Here is a 25,008-nt window from a genome sequence, read left to right on the forward strand (position 1 = left end):
TCGCCCTAGGCGCGTGCATACGGTTAAACTGTCTATAAGCAAGGGTGTCATTAATTGTGAATAATTTGAATAACTAATCATCAGTTTATTATATAACTGATCTAATTAAAACATTCTCAAATGATATATTAGTGCATTGACCTTGTAGATTCAGCAGAGGACGAGGACACGTAAACAGAAGGACACGCATGTGCCGAGGAGGAGAATTTATGAGTAGAGATCAGGTTTAATGGCTGTCTTTAGCCGGTCTAATTTATACGAGTGTCTCTCCAGCAATCGCTAAAATTGTCTTTCCCGAGCAGCTGGAGGACAGGATCACCATTAGCAAGATGTTTACACTCCTCCGTTGAATTACCAACGTAAAGAGCTCCCGCAGAGAAGGAAAATGTTCTGGACACAGCACACGAGCTGAGAGATGAGACAGGGACGATACTGTTTCCCGGAGGCTAATTACCGGATTCAAAATCAATCCTACTTTTTAAAAACATCCACCACAGACGCTGACAGAACACTAGTGAGAATCTACCGGCAGTGCAGGGATTTGGCAAGCGCACCGCAAGAGATTATACTTAAATGTTTGGAACTAGACCAGCTCCGGCTGAAGTTTTCTAAGGGTTTTTTACGCGAACTCATGACAAGCACAATTTTCTTTCTTTCTTGTGTTGATATATTGCAGGATGATGACGACATTTTTGCTGTATTTCGTGGAAAACACTTTGAAGTACAATAGCATACAGATGGCTGCCGCAACATCCTGAGGTCTTCAAACGCTGGAAAAAACTGTTTTAAATCAGATTTAAGCAACACTTTTATTTTTATTTTGAAAGGTGCTAACACTGAACTGCCAGAAGTTATAGCAAAAGACAGCCAATCATAAAGCACCTTAGTGTTTACCCCATTAAATAAAAGTGTGAACGGCCCCTGTTGTACCGAAATTCGACTCCCCTACTTCTGATTGGTTCATTCACTTAGGATGCTGCGTTGTGATTGGTCCCTATCTCTAAATCCCGCCCTCACCCTAATCCTAACCCTAACCTTCGTAGGGGAAAACAGGGGAGTCGTAATCTCACGGGGAGTAGGATTTTGATACAACACCCCAAAGTAAACCTGACTTTCTTTCTTAATAAAAACAGGGATCATAGAGATTTTATGTTGCTTGACACAGTCTTGCTCAGAAGGACAAAAGTTTCCAAATGAACTTTTCTATGGAAACATTCGGCGTAAAGCTGCAATGCCACATAGAAACCAGACATATAACAACTTTGTTGTTATGATAGAACATACATTTCATGATTTAAAACTTCAGATAATTGTATATTTCTTTTCATTTATACAAACTTTTTGCAAACATTTTGCAACTTTAATATAATTTGTTTTATATCATGTTTCTATATTAATTATTTTAAATCTTAAACATTAAACTCAAATCCTAATTTCTTTCTATAATAATTATTTTATGATTTAAACATTAAACTCAAAACATTGTGCAACTGTAAAATAATTCTTTTTATATCTATATTTTTCAATATTTTATCATTTAAACATTAAACCCATAACATTATGTAGCTGTAATTGTCATGTAAATGCATATGACACCTCTGAGCAGCATTAAATAATCTGCATAAACACTTACATTAATATTTAGGCATTTAGCAGACGCTTTTGTCCAAAGAAAAACAAAATGAAGGGAAACAATGAAGCAATATATCTTTAAAAAAGGCAACAACACCTGTTGAAAAAAACAGCATATGCTGGTTTAGTATGTTTTGATGCTGGTTTGTGCTGGTTTAAGCTGGTCATCAAAACATACCTAACCCAGCATATACTGGTTTTTTCAACAGGGACAATACAAGAATTTAGCATTTAGCATGTCCCTGTCAAGTATTCACAAAAAAATGTATATTTTTAATTGTTCCTTCAAGAGTGTGAAGGAACCATGAGGGAGAATAAGTGGGAAAGTGATTTTTTGCACCTCTGTGCAGGGGTCACCACATAAACATCCTTAAACGTTTTACACCTCATTATTTTCTATAAAGCTGCTTTTAAATGATGCGTATTGTGAATTGCACTCGACTTGTTACCTTCACTGTTGATGCAGCGGACCTGTGGATTCTGGGTTCCCTCTCCACAATCCATATTGTCTTCAGGAACACACTCCTTCAGTTTGACCAGCTGCCAGGTAAAACAGCTGGGATCTTCACACGGGACGGCCTCCACCAGGTGAGGACAGCACCCCTCGCCACCCGTGGGGTTATTAGTAATGTTTCGCCGCCTAAACTTGAATCCTGCAAACAAACAAAACAGGAAAAAACAACAAATGACATAAACTCATAATTTGGTTGAAATATTACGAGTTTTTGCTGCGTCATTGCTGCTACGATGCACGAACACATTAAGCACATTAAGCAATTAACCAAAATGTAAATTTTGACAAAAGTATAGTGTCCCCGTATCGAAATAAGTTACAGCCATGTTTACCTTTCTTTATGACCGGCTCATCACAATTCTCAAAGGTGCAGGGCCCCCAGGCGCCCCACGGCGACAGCTCACACTCCACAGGACACGGGATGTGGCACATCTGCGTGGTGCTTGGACTGGATCCCTCGCACAAGCGGCTGTACATGGGCTGTGACGCTATAATGCAAACAAACGCATTAAAACATCGTGGGGAGGACACATGGCGAACAATTAGTAATACACTGCAGGAGCCGACAAATCGACGCGTTAAACACGCTCCATAGAATTTACAGGAGGTAAACGGAACCAGGAACGGGCCCACACGCATCCGGCACCCACAGAAGAAAGATTTTCGCAAAAAGTTTGCACCAAAAAATGTACCTTTTAAAGTTCCTTCTATGAGTTCTCGCGTTCCTTTGTTAGATAATTGTCATGTCTTACTTAATGCTACAAAGAATGTCAAGTTTTACCCTATTTAAAAGGACAGTTCGGCCACAAATAAACATTCTGCCATCCTTTGTTCACCCTTATGTCATCTAAAATCTCTATTTGACTTTTTCATCTTTAGAATACACAAGGAGATATTTTGAGAAATGTGTTTTGTGTCCATACAATGGATACAGGTTTGGAACAACATGACAAGGGAATAGATAATAGAAGAACTGCCTTTTTTAGTGAACCATCCTTTTAAAAACAAATGTCTATTCTTAAGATTGTAGGTGCTCCATTGAAACTACAATATTCAATCTCAAAAACACCCACAACATTGCTGCATTAATGAGCAATAGGATTTTCCTGTGTGAGAAGCTGCCACGTCAAACTGGAGAGTGACACAACTGCCGTTTTTACATCAAAGCGAGGTAAATTCCTCCAGTAGAGTGCTGGCGTGCCGACGTGTGGTGAGAGTTCTGCTCTCTGGAGATATCTACAACTAACAGCCTCCCCTCATACACCCATTCAAAACTCTGAGTCTCTGAAGACTGACACTCCTGCAGACCTTCAGAATATAATTGATGGAATAACGCTCTTCTCAAGGAGACGGGTGTTGAGAATGACAGCTCACCTCGTAACTGTTACTGCACTGCAGCTTTCTATAATGAACAGAGAGGAGGTTTTCACTGTAATGTATACCGTCGTTTAAGTTAGAATAACACTGCACAGGTTGTCCTTGTTTACGTGCCAGATGGTCCAGACCTGGCAACCAAACGTTCTGTCTAATGAAAGTCTGTGGTTTGTGCTGAATCGAATAAACTCAGGCAGACAGGTTTAGCTCCAATTCAAGCCAGAGAATGATGGTTCTCAAGCAGGTTCTCTGTTTTGTTGGCAAACATAGTATGCCATACTGGCTTTTAACACATACGGAAATAATCTACAGTATTATGGAACATGTGCACATTCAAGACAAACATTTAAAGCTGCAATCTGTAACTTTTGCATCTCTGTTGCCTGCCACACGTTTAACACATAAAATTGCAGATATCCTTATATACTGTACTTAACTTTACATGAGTTAAAGTGAAATTATGTTCAATTACTGTCCAAGACAACTAATCCGTCAATAATAAAAAAGAACAAATAATACAATTACGAGCAATAGATAGGTTGGTAGAACTCTTGCTCTTGCCTGATTTGAGTACCGCGTGTGCACAAAGGTGTCACCACGTTTTTGCGTAGTTTAGAGTGACAACTCGAACCGGTAGTTAGCCTATATGTATAGCCTATATATGTAGCCTATAAGTGCTCCAAATTTCGATCATCACTAAAACGGTTTGGACTTCAAAGTAAATATAATCAATAAAATAAATAAATCATGTAGATAAAATAATATAAAATAAAAATATGAAAAAAATAAGTAGTTAGATAAAATATTGATTTAAATATAAAAAATAAATAAGGTACATAAAATAATAAAAAATAAAATAAATAAGTAGTTAGATGAAATGTTATAAGATTGATTTAGATATAATAAATAAATAATGTACATAAAATAATAACAAATGAAATAAATAAGTAGTTAGATGAAATGTTATAAGATTGATTTAGACATAATAAATACAATAAATAAATAATGTACATAAAATAATAAAAAATAAAATAAATAAGTAGTTAGATGAAATGTTATAAGATTGATTTAGATATAATAAATACAATAAATAAATAATGTGCATAAAATAATAAAAAATAAGTCTAGTTAGATAAAATATTTATAAGCTTACCGTTGTGATTTAGTTTAAGGTAGGAGGCAGTTTTCAACACTGACTTTTAGGTACTTGATCAAAACAAATCAACCCAAAAAGTTACTGACAGCAGCTTTAAACATTCCTAAATGTCAATGAAACCCTAACGTCAGGTTACTTTCAAAGACTATTGAAATCAACTTGTACACTGTAAATTTTGTTTTGGCTGCTTTTTAAGTACAATCAAATTGGCTTTATAAGTCATTTTAACCTTTTTATATTCAAAAAAAAAATTCTAGGGCTGTCAACGTTAGCGCATTAATGCATGCGATTATTTTTTTCAGATTAACGTGTTAAAAATATTTAACGCCATCAAAGCAACAACCGTTTTTTCTGTCATTGTTGTCTAGCGTTACATTATATAATCGTGCTCTTATTCATATAACAGCCTTTTGAAATGGTTGCATTGACACGTCCAGTATAGATTGACAGCCTCTGGCTGTGGAACATGGCTCAACGCAACGCGACAGCGGTCCCGTCTGGTGTAAAGGCTGCGTCAGAATCTGTCAGACAACGTACCAGTATAGGAAGCGCACTTTAGACCTGCTTAGAGCGGCAGCTCTTAAAGGGGCCGCGCTCTTAAATGTGCTGCTGTGACTCCTGTCACTACTGTTAATCAAAGAACAAAAGAAAAGAAGAAATCTATGTGATTTTGTGGCTTTAATGAGGATTCTTCTGTATTTCATGTATTTAGCAGTAAAGACTTTAAAGTGTTTGACAACTTTATTTATTTTCTGTATATTTCCTACCTGTTAGACACTTATTATAATGGGTTTGATTAGTAGAAAAAACATATATATATTTTATATATATGCAACTTATCACAAATAGTAAGCTGAAATGACTTGAAAAGACAATTAGATTGTACTTTGACAGTATAGTGCTACAAGTGAAGCATTTTCCACAATTCAGTCACGTTATAAGGTATCAAGCTGTTATAATTCGGCATTGTAATACATTTCCTGCACTGGCATTCACACAGAACAGCCTGCGGCCCTTGTGTGGACATACTGCATGCGCTGTTTAACTGCGTCACCTTTTCTCTAAAAAATAAATCTATACAACACAATCGTCTTTATCAAACCATTTTTGTGGTGTTTCTCAGACACGTACAGCACATTCTTGTAAAAGATACAAGATGAAAAACCCAAGCAGGTGCATTTTGTTTAAAAAGGCTATTTGCAACTGCACTTACAAGTACATTTGAAATGCTTTTCTATTTCATTTGAGACGATGCATCCAGTAGGGAGCTGTCATAGGGACCGCCGTTACCGATCAATCTCTGTCAGCTACCTGCTGCCCAAAGAAGAACGTCGACTAAAACACAGACTCTTGCATCACTATACAGTTGTAATGAGCTCTCCGTGGACACACATGGTTACAGGAATACAGGAAAACACTCAGGCAAAGAAAACAAAATATGTAAACACGCCTCAGGCGCAAAGGTTTGATCAAATGTGCCAGCAACAAGATAAAATAATTGGGATTTTAAAAGGAATATTTCAGGATTTTTTAATATGTCACTGAACCACATCTGTGGAACGTTTCTGACTAACACAAATATGAGTTCAAAATCATTTTAAAACAATGAGATGTTTTGAAATACCCGTCTTTGCATATTTGTTTACTAGGCTTCTATGAATAAATGTTTTTAGTGTAAAAAGCATTACTATACGCATAGGCGTAATTTGCGGGTGGACGGGTGGGACATGTCCCCACCACGTTTTGCCAAAGTCAATTTTGTCCCCACCACGTATTGGAAGAAATTAAAAATACGGAGTGTCTATTTATCGTGCATTTACCGTATTTATACTAACTCCGCCCATCAGTTTCAGATTGGAATAGACTAAATGTAAGAAAGGCACAAGAAAAATCGACTGCTCTAGTGGCGTAGAGCGTGAAGTAAGTGTTACCTACTTCATGTCGTCGTGGGTTCGGGACTGCTGTTTGCTGAACTTTTTCCCTATCACATATCAGATTGTAAAGGTATTTATTTTTTAATAAAATGATGAAAATATTTGAAAATGGCTGTTCAAGTCATACATGTACCAAACATTTTGCGCTTAATTGCACTTTGGTGCTATATATTCGTCCTTATTGTTCTCGACATGCGGTTGCTATCGTCTAATGCAAGATTAATTACATTTTGATACTTGATAGAAAACTCCAATACATGGAAAAAGTTTGTAGTATCATGAGTTCAAAATAAAATTTTGAAAGTTCGTTGTATATTTGTAGCCTATCTGGCAATGCCCGTAGTAATAAGTGAAAATAAGATTTTTTAAAGATATTATTTTTCCGTCTGTTTCCCCTGTATACTTGAATGTTTGTCCTTATTAGCAGGGGGTTCCCAACCGTCTTGACCCACCGACAGGTATTCTGTGTCAAACACCAAATTTTTAACATGGGGAAAACACACATTCTTTTTTATTTTATCACGAATTAATACGTTTAATTATGTACGGCAACAGCCATCCTTACATATAATAAAGCACAACATGCTTTAAATGATCTATTGATAAAAACATGATGGAAGCAGATCTGATATGTGATGTGAAAATTTACAATAGTGAGTTCAGCGGATTCGATTCATTATTATTTGTCATGTGTCTTTCGCAGTAACGTTACACCACTGAAGCCGTCGATAAAGCGGCGCAGTTTTTATGCTGTTTTCTGGAGGAGGAGTCACCTACATTTTTCACGCTGAATATTCCCAACGAGTTATTACAGAAACAATTTATTAAAGTATTGTTTGTGTCGTCTTTGTCCCCACCACTTTTCAAATCAAAGTTACGCCACTGACAATACATGTGCTGTGCTGCACAAAGATGCAAGAAAATAACCCAAAATCTCATAATTTACTCGCTCTCTGGCCATCCCAAATTTGATGACTTCTTTTCTTCAGCCTAACACAAACCTTTTTACAAAAACATCTGTCACTTTATTCAGGTCCCAAAATGTTGAAGCGCCAAAAAGATACAAACATTCATCATAAAAGTAATATACTGTAAATGATGTTGTTTTTCTTGGTTTTGGTTTTCTTGTGCAGCTGCTTTGTTGCGATGCAAATTGTAAAAATTGAATTAAATTGAATTGAATAAAGAAATCCAGTGTTTAACAAATCTATTCTGAAGTGAAATGTTTGGGATAGAAAACCAAATATTTGGGGGTTTTAAGCTAAATTAAAACCAAAACAAACGTTCTATTTAAATTCGGCGAAATGATACTGTATATTTCTTCACAACGCATATAAGAAAGTTATTGATGCACCGATATGAATACAACATTCGGGTTGAGCATGTTTTGTTTTGAGCTTCGCAAAATAAGCTCAAAATATTACACTTTTGTCACAAAACTACTTTTAATATGCAAGTATTAGCTTCAGTATTTTGGGATCTGTATGTGTACATTCGAAGCCAGATATATATATATATATATATATATATAAACTCATCTGTACTTATCTGGTACATGGCGTGAGTAAATTATGTGAATTTTTGATGAACTGTCCCTCAAAGGTCACGGGGGGTTAAAGCTCTTACCTGAGATCTCAAAGCTGACGGACAGGAGGGGAGGGGCACTAGGCGTCTGACCGTTTCCAGACTGGCCATCTACAAAACACACAAATACCAAACTCTAGCAAACTATCACTACAACACACTACAAAAGCACAAACACCAGTACTTTAGACTCTGCAACCATTTCTAGAAAAGCCTATTATAGCTCGAACATGATGAATGTGATCTACTGTGTATATAACCTGTTCGGCTTTAAAACAAGCTCAGATCTCAAACATTTAAAAAATAAAGGCTCCTTTTAGCTTCACCTAAAATCTCTCTTCTCATCAATATCCCTTTTTGCCGTATCTTGGGTTTCCAATAAGATTCTTCAGAGATTATAAAGTTCCTGCAACTGGATGCTTTAAAAGCTTTAAGAGTTAGTTTTAGGTATCAAAGTAAAGTGAAGCCCTCCTGGGTTCTCTGAAGCACATTTAAAGTCATATATAGATATTTTATCATCAGATTGAACTTAAAAAAGGCTTCTCCTATGAACCCATAGGAACTTAGAGACGTTCTCCTATGACATCATATAGAGTTATTAAGGCCGTTACATCCTTTTCAAAAAATTTTAAGAGATTTTTAAGAGATTATCTCTGGTAATCGATGGGAAATAGCATTCTGTTCCTGGTACGTGTGCAGTGCTGTGTTTTTAATGGAAAATTGAAATGAGCATCACAACCAGATAGATCTGATGATGGTTTGATCACATCAAAGAATCTTAAACCCTCCCTCCCCGGGTGAGAGCATCACATCTCCAGCAGCGCGCTGCGGCTAAAGCATGTTTTCCCTTGAACTTTCTGTGTTCATGTATCTGCCGTCACTGGAGTAGATAACCCCCCCCCGGTGAAGCGAAACTCTTCCTGCACCTTGCTGATAAGGACACAGATTTCTAACATACCCAGCTCCACCAGTGGCCCTTTTAATAGAAGTTCTTGTATATAACTCGAGCTCAAACACGCGGCGCTCATCTGCTCTAATGCACAGGGACATGTGCGTTACGATAAGTCTCAAAGTGCAGACGATATGGTTCTGAGAGTCAAAAGAGGAAGCAGAATGGCGGGAGGAAAACAAGGTGTTTGCCTTGAAGAAGGGTGGACCGCTAATGATGCAATGATGCTTGTGCATGTGGAGCACGCCAGGATATGCTGATGCTATGTATACAGTAAGAGATTTGTACGCGGGTGGGTGGCACATTTAGAGTTATGAATGATAAATAGTATACAAACATGTTAATTCTGTGCCTTATATTGTGAAAAAATCCAATGTAAGTATATATTACAGGTAAGGATTTAAAATAAATATTAAAAAAATAAAAAATATTAATAAAAAATAAATAATGTTTACATCATTAAATAAAATAATAATAAAAAAGATTTAATTTAATTATTAAATGTAAAATATTATATAACATTTAATTTAATATTGATAATAAATATAACATTAAATTCTTGCATGTGGGTGGGTGGCACACTGGAAAGAAAGATGTACGAAAGATCGATAGTATACATAGGCTACTGTGTGAAAATCTGTGTCTTATATTATAAAATGAGAACATTTCCTCAGCTTCAATGTAACTAAATTAATAAAAAAAATGGAATTCAAATAAAATTATTTCATTTAATTATTAAATGTAAGATATTACTTAACATTTATTTTAAAATTGACAATGAATATAACGTTAAATTCTTGCATGTGGGTGGCACACTGAGAAGAAAACACTACAAAAGATCGATGTAGGCTGTGTAAATTCTGTGCCTTATATTATAAAATGAGAACATTTCCTCAGCTTCAATGTTACTATATACTACAGCTAAAATTAAGATTTAAAAAAATATTAATTAAAATAAACAAATATGATTTCATTTAATTATTTAATAAAATTTAATATGGATAATAAATGTAACATTAAATTATCTGAAATTTTAAAAAATCTGTGAAAAATCTATGAAAATCCAAGGCAAAACTGACAGCACAAAATATTTTTAAACTGAACAACTAACCAATCTAAATGATACCAAACACAATAATAACCTTTATTTACATCAATATGAAACAAATACAAATTCTGAAAAATCTGTGTAAGAAATCAAAAGGTTGCAGGTTTAAACCCAAGCCACATCCATGAACGATTGCACCAAATAACTGAACTGCAAATAACATACTGTAATTAATAAATATACGTAATATACTGTAATTAATACATTTTCTTAATAAAATTTGCTTAATAATTTGACTTATTACTTTTTGGAAGCTGTTGCAACCAATTTATCATAGTTATCCAAGACCGCCTGTGTCATTCTGACGTCTCTTGTTGTCAATCAATACAAACGACATTGCACTGGTAGATGTACTGTAGCGCTTTACCTTGTTTGTCTTTATTGTTATTGATGTAGTTGAGTAGTTCAGCATTGGCCTGGATGCAGTAGACCTCTCTGCTCTGAACGCCTCCACCACACAGGCCGGTCTGATTGACCCGTCGCCGGTCCTGCTGACCAAGCAGCGCATCAACACGACACTCGCTCCATTCTGTGGTCCGCCAGGCATAACTACAATTCATGTGGGAAAAAATAAAACATTTACATTCTAAAATGTTTGGTGCAAACACACTGCAATAAATCATCATTTTTAATTAAAGGACGACATCAGTGCATTTGCATTATTTTTCATTTGTCACGAGTTTGTCCATTGCTCATGATAAACTAATGGCTTCAAAACCATCTATAATACAATCAAACAATGATTTGAATTTACATATTTTTACACGCATATGTATATATTTTTCTAAAAGGAGTTTTTAGCCTTGTGTACTCTCAAAACACCAGGCAGCTGTTTACCACCGTAGGTAATGAGAACAAGACGCAATTTTTAGAGTGTCATTGAAGTATTTGTCCCTTTGGATTTACCATCAAATATTGAAAATCTCTAAACAGTGTTTGTGTTCGTCTGCTGGTAAAGCTGCTCTCTGAAGGCCAAAGACAAGTTTACATGAAAGTAACCAACAACCCTTAAAATGAGCTGTTATTTCAACATGAAAGCATTGTTGGCTTTCAAAAAGCTCTCAAAACCGACTGTTTATCTAAATATTAAAGCTCAGATATTGCTCAAACTCTTTTCACTGAAGTGTCAACTTTGAACCAGGTGTTTTTCCAAAAAGTTTGTGGAGGAATAAAAGTAAAACAAGTGTTGGCATCCAGCGAAGACACAGAGGAGCCAAACAAATAAATGTGGCTAGTACAGACCTCTGACATTTCTTCACATCAACTTCTGAAACTTTAGTGAACTCAGAGGTGGGATCATTTGTGAGAAGCAAGTCTCAAATCATTCCTGTTGTTTAAAACAAACCATTTCTCTGGACTACTAGACATTTTTGCACCAATAAATGTTTCCAAAAGTCTTTAAAGAGAAAGTTCACCCAACATAAAAAATCTTGACAATATATTCACCCCCATGCTGTTTAACGCCTTTATATATCTACGGAGCCCTTTTAGGGACATGGGGTGGAAAAAGTATGAAAGGGAAGAGAACAATATTTTTTAAAGCTTTTGCGTTATCTCGCAAAAGTTTTGCGTTCCCCCGAGAAACATTGCGTTCCCTCGCAAAACTTTTGCGTTCTCTCGCAAACATATTTGTGTTATCTCGCAAAACATTCAAAAGTCCTGTTGTCCCGCTCCGTACATTAACAATGGAGCGGTTCAGAGTAGATTCCCGGACCAATAACTCGTGAGCTAAACGTTGTTATAACACAAATATCACATAATTCCTTAGACAATGATCTACAACCTAGTCTTCCTCAAAACGAGAATATAAATTGATCTCTATATGAGCAGGCGACATGGACAAGTCCAAAGAAACCGTCTGCAAAGTGACTGTAAATCCGAACAGCGTTACTACAAAAATAGTCATTAATAACTTAAATGTAACACACTGAAGTCTCACCAAATTCAGTTTACACATTAATGCTCTCCTGCTGAATTTAAACTGGTTTTAGTTATACTACAGTATGTAGCACTGAAGTTAATGACTATTTTTTGTAGCCTAATGATCTTCAGGTTTTGCACTTTACAGACGATCCCTTCGGTATTGTCTCAGCCGGCTCCCGCCTGAGATCAATACAAGGCTCGATTTGAGGAAAATTAAGTTAATATTCATTGTTTACGTTACATAGAATGAGGTGTAATTTATGTTATAAGAACGTTTAGCTCACGAGTTATTGGTCCGGGAATCTGTTACTATAGACCAATGTTTATGTACGGAGCTAGTCTTAAATTCTGCCAGCAGGACATTAAACATGAAGTGTTTGTCAAAACTCGCAAAATGTTTTGCGAGATTACGCAAATGTGTTTGCGAGTGAACGCAAAAGTTTTGCGAGATAACGCAAATATGTTTGCGAGAGAACGCAAAAGTTTTGCGAGGGAACGCAAAAGTTTGGGAGATAACGCAAATATGTTTGCGAGAGAACGCAAAAGTTTTGTGAGATAACGCAAATATGTTTGCGAGGGAACGCAAAAGTTTTGTGAGATAACGCAAATATGTTTGCGAGAGAACGCAAAAGTTTTGCGAGAGAACGCAAAAGTTTTGCGAGATAACGCAAACGTTTTGCGAGATAACGCAAAACCTTTAAAAAAATATTTTCTCTTCCCTCTCATATTTTTTCCACCCCATGTCCCTAAAGGGGCTCCGTATATATCTCTTTGTGGAACCCCCAAAAATATATTTTTTGAAAAATGTCTCATTGGTTTTGTGCCCATATGATGTAAGTCAATTGGTCCATTCTTCAAAATATCTTCTTTTATGTTCTGCAGATGAAAAACAGTTATGCATGTTTAGAATGACATGAAGTTGAGTAAACGATGAACAAAAATGTGTTTGCAAACTTCAGAAAGTCAAGGAAAAATATGACAACCAACTAGTATTTTTTTCGCTCCGTTTGTAGTTTGTGGGCGGCTCAGAAAGCATTGTGTGTCCTATGACTCCGTGCCAGTACTTGCCATCTGTGAGAGAATAAGATTAGAGCTGCTTGACAGAGCCGCTAAGATCACTTCCATTTGTGCATCCCCTCTTGGCTCTGGACCACAGACCGGCCCGATCCGTTTCTCTCTGCCTCCATATGCTGTTGTTCTGGGAGCGCTGACTCTCACAGCCATCATCGCTCTCTCAGGTCAACCGCCTCCCAGCGGGCCTTACTGATCCACACGGGCACTTCTCCACGATCAGAGCAGAAAGCATTTCAGTTTCAACAAGCTGAGAAGCCACTTCTGTTTCAAAGTGCCAGTTTTTATGCACATGCCCGCAGGAAAGAAAAATCTCAACTGTTTCTCTAAGACAGCAATGAGATTAAATGAGGAGCAAATAAGCTTAAAAGTGAAACGTGCCAGTTTCTGGAAGTTAAAACACTTTTTTGCCATCCCATCTTAATATGCAGATAATTTAAGTAGGTCATTTGTAGGATGACGCTGCCAAAAAGCGTATACATTTTTACATCCCAAAAGTTGAACCAGACAGCAAACATACAAACAGAGAGAGTCCAACATCCAAGCTAAAACCTTATGTTCAGACCTATGCTATCTGTATACATTTAACCCCGTAATAGTTTTGCCTCTATATCAATCATTGTCACATTTATTTCTCCAAAGCAAATATAAAATAAATATCTGAGATCAAGATGATACATGAAAGCTCCGCTGAATCCCCTGAACCTCATTTATCTCTTTGTTGACACATATTGCCGTATGACAAGATTACATGAAATTGTTGGGCAGATATAACAACACCATCACTCCATCAATTCAATACATTTCCAACCGATACAAAACCAGGAAAATGAAGTTGTTTGACACCAAAATAAAACTGATGCTGACTGTTATGTCTACAGAATATACATATACAATACAGCTTTCGAAATTAACCACCCATCAACGAGTATAAATGGGCATTTAGTTCACAAAACAGCCATGGGTGGGTAATATGATTTAAACATTTTATGATTTATGGCAAAAGAACAACAGCCTGACTGTTATGGATGTGAGTGACATGAGAGATGCTTTGTGCATGCCTAAAGACGACAAAATAACTGTCATGATTGTATTTTCTAATATCTTCATAAAAATCTGCATTTCTAGATGTATTGTGGTCATTCCAGTCCAGCGTCTGTTGAATTTCAACAAAATCAAACCTCAGGAGTGACATAAAGTCATCCAACAGCAATGTGAACGACTGACAGCATGACAAGACATGAAAAAAAGAAGGTGATCACATAACTTTTTTTTAAAATACATGTTCAGAGACTGTTGTAGCTTATTGCTTAAAAGTGAATATGAACTTGTTTTCTTTGCAAAACTTGAGGATTTAAAAAATACAGAGCATCTTTTCTTTATCATTTTACTTAAACACGTACCTAAATGGTACATTCAGAAAAAGCGAAAGCAATTTTGGAGTGGTCTTTTATTTTTTTTCTGCAGCTGTATATGCAAGAAAACATCTTCACAATCTTACTGCCATAAAAAAACAAAATCTATTTTTTATAAAACAAAATGTGGCTAGGTATTTGATGCATACATGTAACATGTCCCTGAACATTTTTTAAATCAGGTTAACATTTACATGCATGTACATTAAAGTATTAAGATCTTATGTCCAGTTAATGTTTATGGTCAAAATTCAGCAACCTTGTCACTAGATGATTTTAAACAATCTTGCAGTGAGACAAATGATGGCTTAAATCCGTAATTATTCTACATACTTTCTCAATTAATTCATGCTCATAAAAGTTGCATGCATAAAATTATTATACAAAACAGAAATTGCCTACTTACGTGGCACAGGGTGGCACCCCGGGCCCCTCGGGCTCACAGGCATAACGTTCCTCTATCTGGGGGCACTCCGTCCCCCCTCCAACCGGAAGCTGCGCCACCTGTCTGCTGCGAGAGCGTGTGCCCTTTGAAACGCTGGGGTCGGTGCAGGTCTTGGAGCAGTTGCCCCACGGGCTCCATTCACTGACGGCACAGTCTTTGGGCATCGTGCAGGACTGATACGTTTCCGGAAGGCTCCAGTGGGGACACTGGCTGATACAGATGAGACATGACACACACACAGTCAACAAAAGCATATTTCAAAACGCGTAACACTAAAGAATAGAGTATTAGCAACTTAAGTTGCAACTGTACCATGGTACCACCACATTATGTTTATAACACTGTAATAACATGTTTCTGTGAGTTTAACTCGATTTGCAATGAACAACAGCTTTTCTAATTGTTTCGGTGTTCAGTAACTGCAGCACAAATGCAAAGTTTTCTCGGTTATTTTCTCCGCAGGCATCGCTGCTGATGAGCCATTAGAGGTAATTACAGGCTGTTTCCCGCTCAGGCCGGATTCATTTAGCAACCTTCCATTTAGGTGCCGCGGCTGCCAAACGCACCTCAGGGCAGCATGGACCCTTAAACACATAAACTTCAGAGCCGCCGCTGTTTCCGCCCACTTTCGGTCTAGATTAAGATGTCTGGAAAACTCTTAAAAATCTGGCAACGCAAAGATGCCATATTGTCCCATTAAACTGGAAGGCGTTACAGCACAGTCATTCGTTCGGAGGTATAACGCCGGCGGTATCCACAGGTATCTTGCAGAAATAGATGGAAGAAGTCTGTTGCTGTATCAAATTGTGACTATAAACTAAAAATGGCCATTGTCTAAATTTTACCTGCAAATAGCTGGGCAAAGTATAAAAATTAAATCCTAATTTTTAATATACTTATATTTGACAATACGTGATATAAATCTCAACAAATAAGTTATTTTTATTAAAGAAAACAGCCATTAGAAACTATTACTTGTGAAATCTAAAGTGAATTCTAGTTACATAATATATACAGTATCTATATCAAGACCTGTTTTTACACAGAAAATAAATAAAAAAGCCGAATCGTTTTACAGTATACTGTATGTACGCACCATATAACTAACAGCAATATTTTCATTACATTTTAATAAAACATTTAGTCTTCTGACATGATCATTAGGAGATGTAATGGCTAATTAAAAAGTGGATTAAAACTAAAAATAACTATTTATAAAGTTGCTTAAATTTTATATCTGCAACCAGTGTTGGGTAAGTTACTCTGAAAAAGTAATTAATTACTATTTACTAATTACATATTCAATAGTGTAATTAGAATACTGTACAAATTACTCTCTCCAAAAAGTATTTAATTACTTATTACTAATTACTTTACTTTATTACTAATACTCTTTATCCTACATCAACCTTGATTAGCTAAGTGATTCAAGGATAGACATGAAACGGCTCTTTTAATTCATTCAAATAAATAATATTAAAACTACATGTGAGAATAATTATATTTGTGGAAATTCAGGACAATTTGCAGCACCGTATGTATTATGAAGAAGAAGTTCATCAAATCCTAGATTACGTCCTTATATTCTAAATGAATCAATGCTGTTTTTCATCGCCTGCTGGAGTGCTTACATGAAGCCACACACACCAATGGCAAACTCTTGATATGTCTTTAAGGGATAGTTCTAAGAAAAATGAAATTTCAAAATTCATCATTTACTCACCCTCTTGTCTTTCTTTCTTCTGCAGAACACAAAAGAAGATGTTTTTTAAATGTTGGTAACCAAACGACGGTGGCCCCATTCATTTGCATTGGTTTGGTGTCTGTACAATAGAAGTGAATGGGTATCGCCGTTGTTCGGTTACCAATATTCTTCAAAATATCTTCTTTTGGAAGATCTTCTTCCGCAGAAGAATGAAAGTCATACAGGTTTGAAATGACATGAGCGTGAGTAAATTTTCATTTTTGGGTGAACTTTAAAGGTATGACGCTAAATACTGTCAGGTTTATTGTACTGACAAATCTAAACAACGAAAGAGAATATGAATGATTTGTTTCAAGGTCTGTCGGTCAATTACAGCACTGGTGTCAGAGAATGTTTGTTGCACTTTTTTGGCAAAACAACTATAAATATTTCAGAGGTGCAGATAAATACATCGGAGATTAATATTTATGCTCCCGGGGGAATGCGAGTTGTTTCGGCAAACTCATTTAAATATGAAATCCTAACTACAACCTAACACTGTGCGCTGTTCATCATACATTAACACGTACAGTAAATAGATTAAATGAAATGTGGATTCTTAACATGAATTTACCTGCGCATAACACAATTTTGCTCATTTTTTAAATCGTTTCGCTTTCTTTTCAACAAAAACAAAAGCCAGACGCTGACTGTTTGAGATAAATAAGACTACTGTACTGAAAATTCGACAATTACAAAACTGGTTTCATACTCTGTGGAAAGTTCTGGCATAAACTCCTGCCGTGTCAGTAAATCTGCTGCCGGGGATATACAGTTGTCATCTCTACAGTTGAAAATAGACATCGGGCGTGGGAGTGTTTGACAGCACAGCAAAGATCCAGACTAGTCACGTATTCTTCATTTCTTACTGTCAACCACTGACAGAGTGTGGAAATGCTGGAATCCCCAAAGTTTTAAGACTCATTTAACTGCTATTAGCCAGAGAACTTTCAGCGCTACAACATATACATCATCAGAGACATGACCTGTCTTTGTTCAGCTTAATATTAATGGATGTGCTATAGACTGAGAGAGAACGTATAAGCACAGCACATTTCTTTTGTTTACCAGCTTCACCAGAAATGCCATACGGGTCAGCTTAAGCATCTGGGCATTGCTGGTCCATCAGTTTGACAAACAACCAGCATAATTGATCAGAACGGGATCATACTGGTGTTCATACTGGTGTCTTTTCAGCAACAGGAAACACAACAGAAAAAACTGTTTTTAGTTTCATATTTAAAGCTGCAATTCAATAAAATGTAATTTTCAACCCATCGTTTGGCCAAAAAGGGACGAACCTAACCATGGGGGTAAATTAACCCAGAAAATGCGTATTTGACTCAACAATGGATTAAAACAAGGCAGAATTTCGTCATAGGTTAGTAACCCATCGGTCGAGTTTGTCAAACGCAATCTTACGGCAAAAACGTAACTATTTTACGAGGTGGCTATTTTGGGCTAATTCGTATGACCTCATTCGTATATTTTAGTATGATTTGCTGTTGCGCTACTAACGTTAGGGGCGGGGTTATGGGTGGGGCTTCATTATTGCTTTTTTCTAGTAATTGTACGTTTTTGTACAATTCGCAACATACAAATTTATACAAATTAGCCACCTAGTAAAAAAGTAACGAATTTCCGTGAGATCAGGTTGGTTTGTCCTTTTTGACCAGACGCTGGGTCGAAAATAACCGAGCATTTTTAGGATGTATTTGTTCACTTAGTTAAAGTGAACAAATATATGAAACAAATGAATTACCTTACACCAATTCACAACATTAAGTTTCTAATAAAGATGTATAAGTTAAGCTGTTGGATACAACTTCTTTTCAAATCATTTGACTTCAACGTAAAAACAAAGACACATTTTTTTGTTTCAAACAGAGATGAGACCAGAGATACAAACGTTATGGATTGCAACTTTTAAACTTTGTTTCTCAAGATTTACCATCCAATTGAATTAAAGATGCTAAATGAAGACTCTGAAGAATGCACATAGTATTACAAATTTAAAGATAGGCCTACATTTTTATCCATATATTAGTAAACAGAACAAGAATTATAATTTGACTTTGTTTCATTGAAACACAACAAAAGTGGCATCAACTTTAAGTTCCGATGTTAAAAAAATCAGCTCACCTGAGTGATACTGTACTTCCATTGCGATGGACGCAAACCACCTGTCGAAACTGATAGCCGACTTCGATATTCCAGAGATCGCCACCTGGTCGGTTCATCCGGTTGCGGTTCCTCTTGTTCTTGATAAGTTCACGCATCTCTGGGTCTCTGTTTCCTTTCTTTGCTTTGCCTTTCCGCCGTCGTGCCTGGCGGACGGCACGTGGGGGAGCGGGGGAGGATGCGGTCGGTGGCACCGGAGGTTGCAGGGGCAGTTTGCACTCTCTCCATCCACCCACTCTCAGATTGAACACCGTCTCTCTGCCCTCGCAGGCCCTGGGCGCACATGTCTGGAATTCCGTCAGATTGGGGCAGGGAAGACCGCCGAAAAGCGGCGGCGCCAACACGGAGCGCACACGGTTTTGCAGACCCAGCCCGCAGGTCTTGGAGCAGTTGGTCCATGGGGTAAACTCGGTCACCACGCAGTCCTGAGGGCAGGGGATGAGACAGGCTTGTTCCTGTCGGGGTTTGGGTTCAAAGTACTCACAGATGGCATCGTCGGCCGGCGACCCATCCGCCTTGAGCGTACAGTTTACCTCCCGTGTTTGGATGCCCTCTTCGCCTTGCAAACATAAGCCAGCACGTCCGGCACCTGTCCGCAAAGATATGGGAACTCACTGGTTCCACGAACCCAGCTGCCAGTCGTACAGATCCTTGTGCCAGTCGCAGACGCGAAAGCAGCTCTGTTGGTTTGCCGGCCGCGTGGACTGAGGGCAGTTGGTGTGAAGGGTGGTCCAGCCCTCCACGTGAGCGCACCATACGGCACGACTCTGACTCCCACCTGGACCGCACTCGCTGCCCATACACCTGCCCCATGGACCTGAGTACAAGCACATACTATCACTTAATGCATATTTATGTGAAAAATGTTTGTTCATGGCATGGTAATATTGATCCATTTGTAAATAATACAGTAAACTTGAAAAAAATTACAGTTTAAAACATCGAAAAAGTTTTTGTATATTTTACACTTTTTAACCACACAATTCATTAACTGATGTTTGATTCGTTTTGAATCTTTAAAATGGTCAGTCACACAATGAATCAAAATTCATCACCAGTGGCCTATTTCATTATTTAAAGATGGTGCACAAACACAAAAATACATCATCAGGGTAACACATCTGACACAAAAATAATGTTCTTAACATTAATAATACAACATTAAATGCATGGTAACATAAGACACTTAAATGTAAATAACTGGTAAAATACAGGAAGAAACGCAATTATTAAAATATAGAAATGATCAAGTGAAGTCACACAGGGAACCATGGAAATGTGCTTTTACGTTTTTCAAATTTGAGGTAACTTGTATTTTTAACATACAAACATTTTACTGTAAAAGTACGTCTCATCTTGTTAAATAAATGGCAAATCGTAGTTTTTACTTTCAATAAGTAATTTTACTGTATTATTTAACAGAAAAATGAAATGTAATGTCTTTTTTAATTTATTAGTTGTTCACTGTGTATGTAAAGGTTGTTCACAATTAACCGATAATCAAATTTCAATCATAAAAGTGAAACAATAACAAGAGAGTCTTAACCAGATTTGACATGAAAATATGACAGTGACACAAACTGTAACAAAAGCAGTCATGACCAATCATTATTTATACAATATACATTTTTGTAAAGTAGGATTTTGGCGTCAAAAGATTTCTGAGTGGGCGGGGCTTCCCAGCATGACTGACACTTGTTGCTAGCTGTGGCTGGGTAGGATAAAATTCAAATGAATCTAACTAAGGAACAATTAATCCATCTAAACTAACTCAACTTAATCCCAGCTGAGTCCCTGCTGCTTCTTTCTCTCACATGGCAACAGTGATGGACATCACGCTTTAAATAAAAGAACATTAAATCTAACACAGAGATTTGAACAAATTGGGTGACAAACACACATTAAGTAAAGGTAGAAACAAACAAAATGAGAAAAACTTTAAGCAAAATCTTCATCAGGTTTAAAACATTTACTGTATTCGGTCAGTGGGTTTGATAGGTGCTGACTTTTGTGTCCATTGGCTAGATCCAAGTTTTGTGTGTTTTTACAATAACCACAATTGTTCTTTTTTAACCCGGATGAAAGCCTGTGCATGTGCAGAAATGCATCTGCCTTTTTAAAATTACATTTTCTCAATCTAATAAATGTTGCTGAATTTTACTTTTCTGTTTGCACTTGGCTCTCACATGCAGTTTTTTGTTGCTGGTGAAGTCTCATCAGACTTCATACTAAAATGCAGCAACGCTTGATTCCACATTTCTAAGCAGGATGTTCTTGTTTATATTAATATTTAATGAGTAAAAGCATAAGAAATTAAAACAGGATCAATACTTGGGTTCAAGGTTATCCATTTAGGGTAGCTTAATATATGCAGCTTAGTCAAAACCTTCAACAAATACCAAAGCACGACAACAGATACATGCAAAGAAGAATTGTGATATGCTTCAGGAGCTCAATATTACACCTACATTACAAAATTAGCCTTTATCATCATTAATTATCACTGTATTCCATTAGCCGTGTCACTATAACATCTCACATCCTGATATTCAGCATCTGTATGATACATTGTTCTCTCTGTAATGAGGCACAATAAAACTTCATCTGAGAAGGTTTTGTTTTAAAAGCATGTTAAACAAAAGCAGGGGAAATGGAGCGTGTGGACTGGATTTGTAAGGCAAAGCTGAACGTAATGTATGAGCATGCTGGGCTCTGACATGGTTATCCAACCACCTATAACCACGAATATCCAGGTTTTACCATTTTCTAAAGATCTTAGTGGTGACTAGCTGATGACCGCACAATTTGAGGTGTCATTCATAGTGCAAACATACATTTATTTTTATGCATTTGTTAAAAAGTACACTGTAAAACGTTGCTGTTGTTTTGCAGCAGGTTTGCCAGTAACTTACTGTAGATTTAATTGACAATTTTGTTTTAAACATACACTTACTTATTTCTTATATTTTCTTTCATGAAACAAGACTAAATATAGGTCACGATTCTTGTTATGTAAATGTATCGTAATTTAAGAAGTTTTCAATATTTTTACTAGAAAACAAGACAAAATGCTTAGGAAAAATGTCATTTTTGCAGTGTTGCTGTGCTAATGCCAGTAATGAGACCAGTCTCTCCATGCTCATTTTCAAAAGTCAAAAGTAAGTGTTTTGATTTGGGTTAAAGTAAAGTTTAACTCAAATTGAAAACAGTACTAATAGGAAATTAATTAAATCTACAGTAAGTTACTGGCAAACCTGCAAAACTACAGCAAAGTTTTACGTACACAACCTGACTAACCACTAACTTTCAACTTTTCCAATCTAAGGCTATGTTCACATTTGACTTCTTTTTTGAAGCTGCCAGTCTGCTTTACATTATAATCCAATGGAGTAAACCGTGTTTTAAAAAAAGTCCTGAGCGCTTTTTGAAACACCGCCGCATCTTTTTCCACAGCTCAGAGCATCTTTTGAAGCAGAAAAAAGTAAAACTTCTCTGAAAAAAAAACGCCCTACGTCAAGCGCCTTTTCAGAGCGGACCAATGACAAGCTAATAGCAAGACCTGTTGTAACAACATGCAAGGAAGGTGATTGGTCGAGCAGGATCAAGCTCGAAAAAATAAAATGGCTTTTGTGTCTTTACAATAGAAGTGAATGGGTACCGCCGCTGTTTGGTTACCGACATTCTTCAAAATATATTCTCAAGAGAATGACAGCTGGAGTCAAAAACAAGTGAGCATCGACAAAATCTTCATAACTAATAAAACTCAACTCAAAGCTTGATTTATTTCCTCTGAGCTTTTTGTTTCTCTGTGGATTTTTTGGTATATTTGAATAAAACCCATATTCGCAGATGCTGTAGTTTGCCATTTTGCCAAAAAGTTTATTGTTTGTCCATTTTGTACCATACACCTCTTATATTATATGAGACGTAGTAATAGTGATGCTTCCCTTTGCAAAAACCACAGCGAACGTCAGACCAGCTGTAATTTGCACAACAAGCACCCACGCCCCCAATTCCTCCCTCTTACTATCTGTAATTGATTTTATCAGAGGGAGAGCGTGGGTGAGCTTGCGGCATAATGTGAGTGCTTTATGCACCCTCCAGGTCACTATGTTTCATTATCACAGGAGGACGTTTCCTATCGTGGATTTAAAAAGGGAAGAGAACTTCACATTAGATGTCTTCCAAAACCTAGTGAGCTGCCTAGTACCTAGACGGCATATTAAAATGGATTTTAAACAATTTCTGTGTTCCATTTCCTTGAGGAACGCTGTCTAGGTAGGTAGCAGACAGGTGGGTGGATCATTACTGTAGGTATTTGTAGGTGTATGCTCTGTCAAAATGACAAAATCCACTATCATTTATTTGCTTATGGCAAAAGCATGCAAAGATCGCAGTAATATAAAACAGAGAGATCTCGCAGCATCCGCTTCTTCATTTATGTCACAGCTGTAACGTGCCTGCCACATCGGTGGGAGGGAGCAAACCCACCACAGCTTTCCTTCAGGCTAATCGTATTTGCGCAAAACAGAAATAAACACAATCTCTGCACATTTCACCCAAACAAAAGAGAAAAAACTTCCCTTTCGTCTCTCAAAAACACCCGCGCGGGGTTAGAATGAAGATTTGTAGACAGAGGTGGTTTAAGCTGGTGCAGAGGAGAAATACTAAAGCTCTCAGATGTGCTACATTAAAGGTGTTGTAAAGGGATTTTTCGAAACTGCACACATTAAATATCCATAATGTCTGAAAGATATCACATTCAATAAGTGTTTGGAGGAATCTAACATGTCTGTGAGAGCGCTATGAATGAATCAGGCATTTATATAGCGCTTTATTGTGTATTGCTGTACACCCAAAGCGCTTTACAATCATATGAGGGGGGTCTCTCCTTAACCACCACCAGCGCTAGGTTTAAATTTTTTTTTGTTTTGATATTTACAGGTATGATTTTGGTCATACTGTACAACTCATCTCTCAACACCGGACTCAAATTGCTACAGGAGGAGGCCGGCAGCAGGTCAGTTCTGATCAATATTTCACACATCCTTATTTCCGGCATTTGGAGGAGACGCCAGCTGTCATGATAAAAGGTAATTCTGTCTGACAAAGCGCCGGTCCATCAACATCTGACAGGTGTGCGAGAGAACAGAGCGCAGACAATTCCAGCTGTCAGACAAAGCAGAGTTCAGAGAAACGAAAACTAGAGAAGAGACGTTTGATGACGGCCATCACACTGCTTTTGCGAATAACAACACAGTCAGATAGATGGAGAAATGAATGGCGTTAAAGGTGTTTTATGTATATACACCTGACAGATATCAGATAAATAGATATTTCTGTCAGAAATGTCTCCACTAGAGTTTCAGAAGAGACGTCAACAATGTGTCAAACCGAGCTCAGATTTGTCAAGTCTGCAATCAAAGGTCAATATTATTGAAGATCTCAATATGAGCTCAAACAATTTTCATCACATTTACAATCTACATTCATTTTACACTTCCATACTCTTCATGCGTTTCAACAATCGTCTTAACTCTCATTTGGAGAAACATTTAAGTCTGATCTTTGAAAGAGCAACCTGTGAGCAATACAATGTTTTTCTGGGTATGGCCTAAGCCATGGAGCCTAGTTTTAATAAAAGATCTTAATTTCACATGGGAGGAAGATTTGAAGTTCTTCAAGTTGCAGAGTTTATTAGAACTCCATCGCCCCCCAAAAAATCAATGAAAGTTTGATTATTCATGATACAGCAACGAGTATTGCCTGTTTTATTGAAGTAGGACATCGCATCAAAGTTGCTGGATAAACTTAAAAATGCTGAAGAAAATGTCACGTGTAAAGCCTTCATCAAAAAGTAAAGACAACTCCTGAGTAATATAACTCATTTTATTCACCAGACTCTTGGTAGTGTATCTTTAAAAATCACTTTAAATGAATACTTGCCCTGATCATTTTCAAAAGGAAACAGCCTATGA

At 37.0% G+C, this 25,008-nt stretch overlaps 1 protein-coding gene across 1 annotated transcript in view; it reads right to left on the reverse strand.

Annotated features, from left to right (window-relative positions):
• Positions 1–25,008, reverse strand: part of LOC130557895 (thrombospondin type-1 domain-containing protein 7A) — a 96,442-nt gene that overhangs the window by 42,698 nt on the left and 28,736 nt on the right. The window contains 6 exon segments of the mRNA XM_057340024.1: positions 2,082–2,285; positions 2,479–2,634; positions 8,237–8,305; positions 10,619–10,800; positions 15,067–15,315; positions 18,992–19,847. Of these exon segments, the coding sequence (XP_057196007.1) occupies positions 2,082–2,285; positions 2,479–2,634; positions 8,237–8,305; positions 10,619–10,800; positions 15,067–15,315; positions 18,992–19,847 (1,716 nt within the window).

Source organism: Triplophysa rosa, linkage group LG8 (assembly GCF_024868665.1).
Source record: "Triplophysa rosa linkage group LG8, Trosa_1v2, whole genome shotgun sequence".
NCBI classification, from domain to species: domain Eukaryota; kingdom Metazoa; phylum Chordata; class Actinopteri; order Cypriniformes; family Nemacheilidae; genus Triplophysa; species Triplophysa rosa.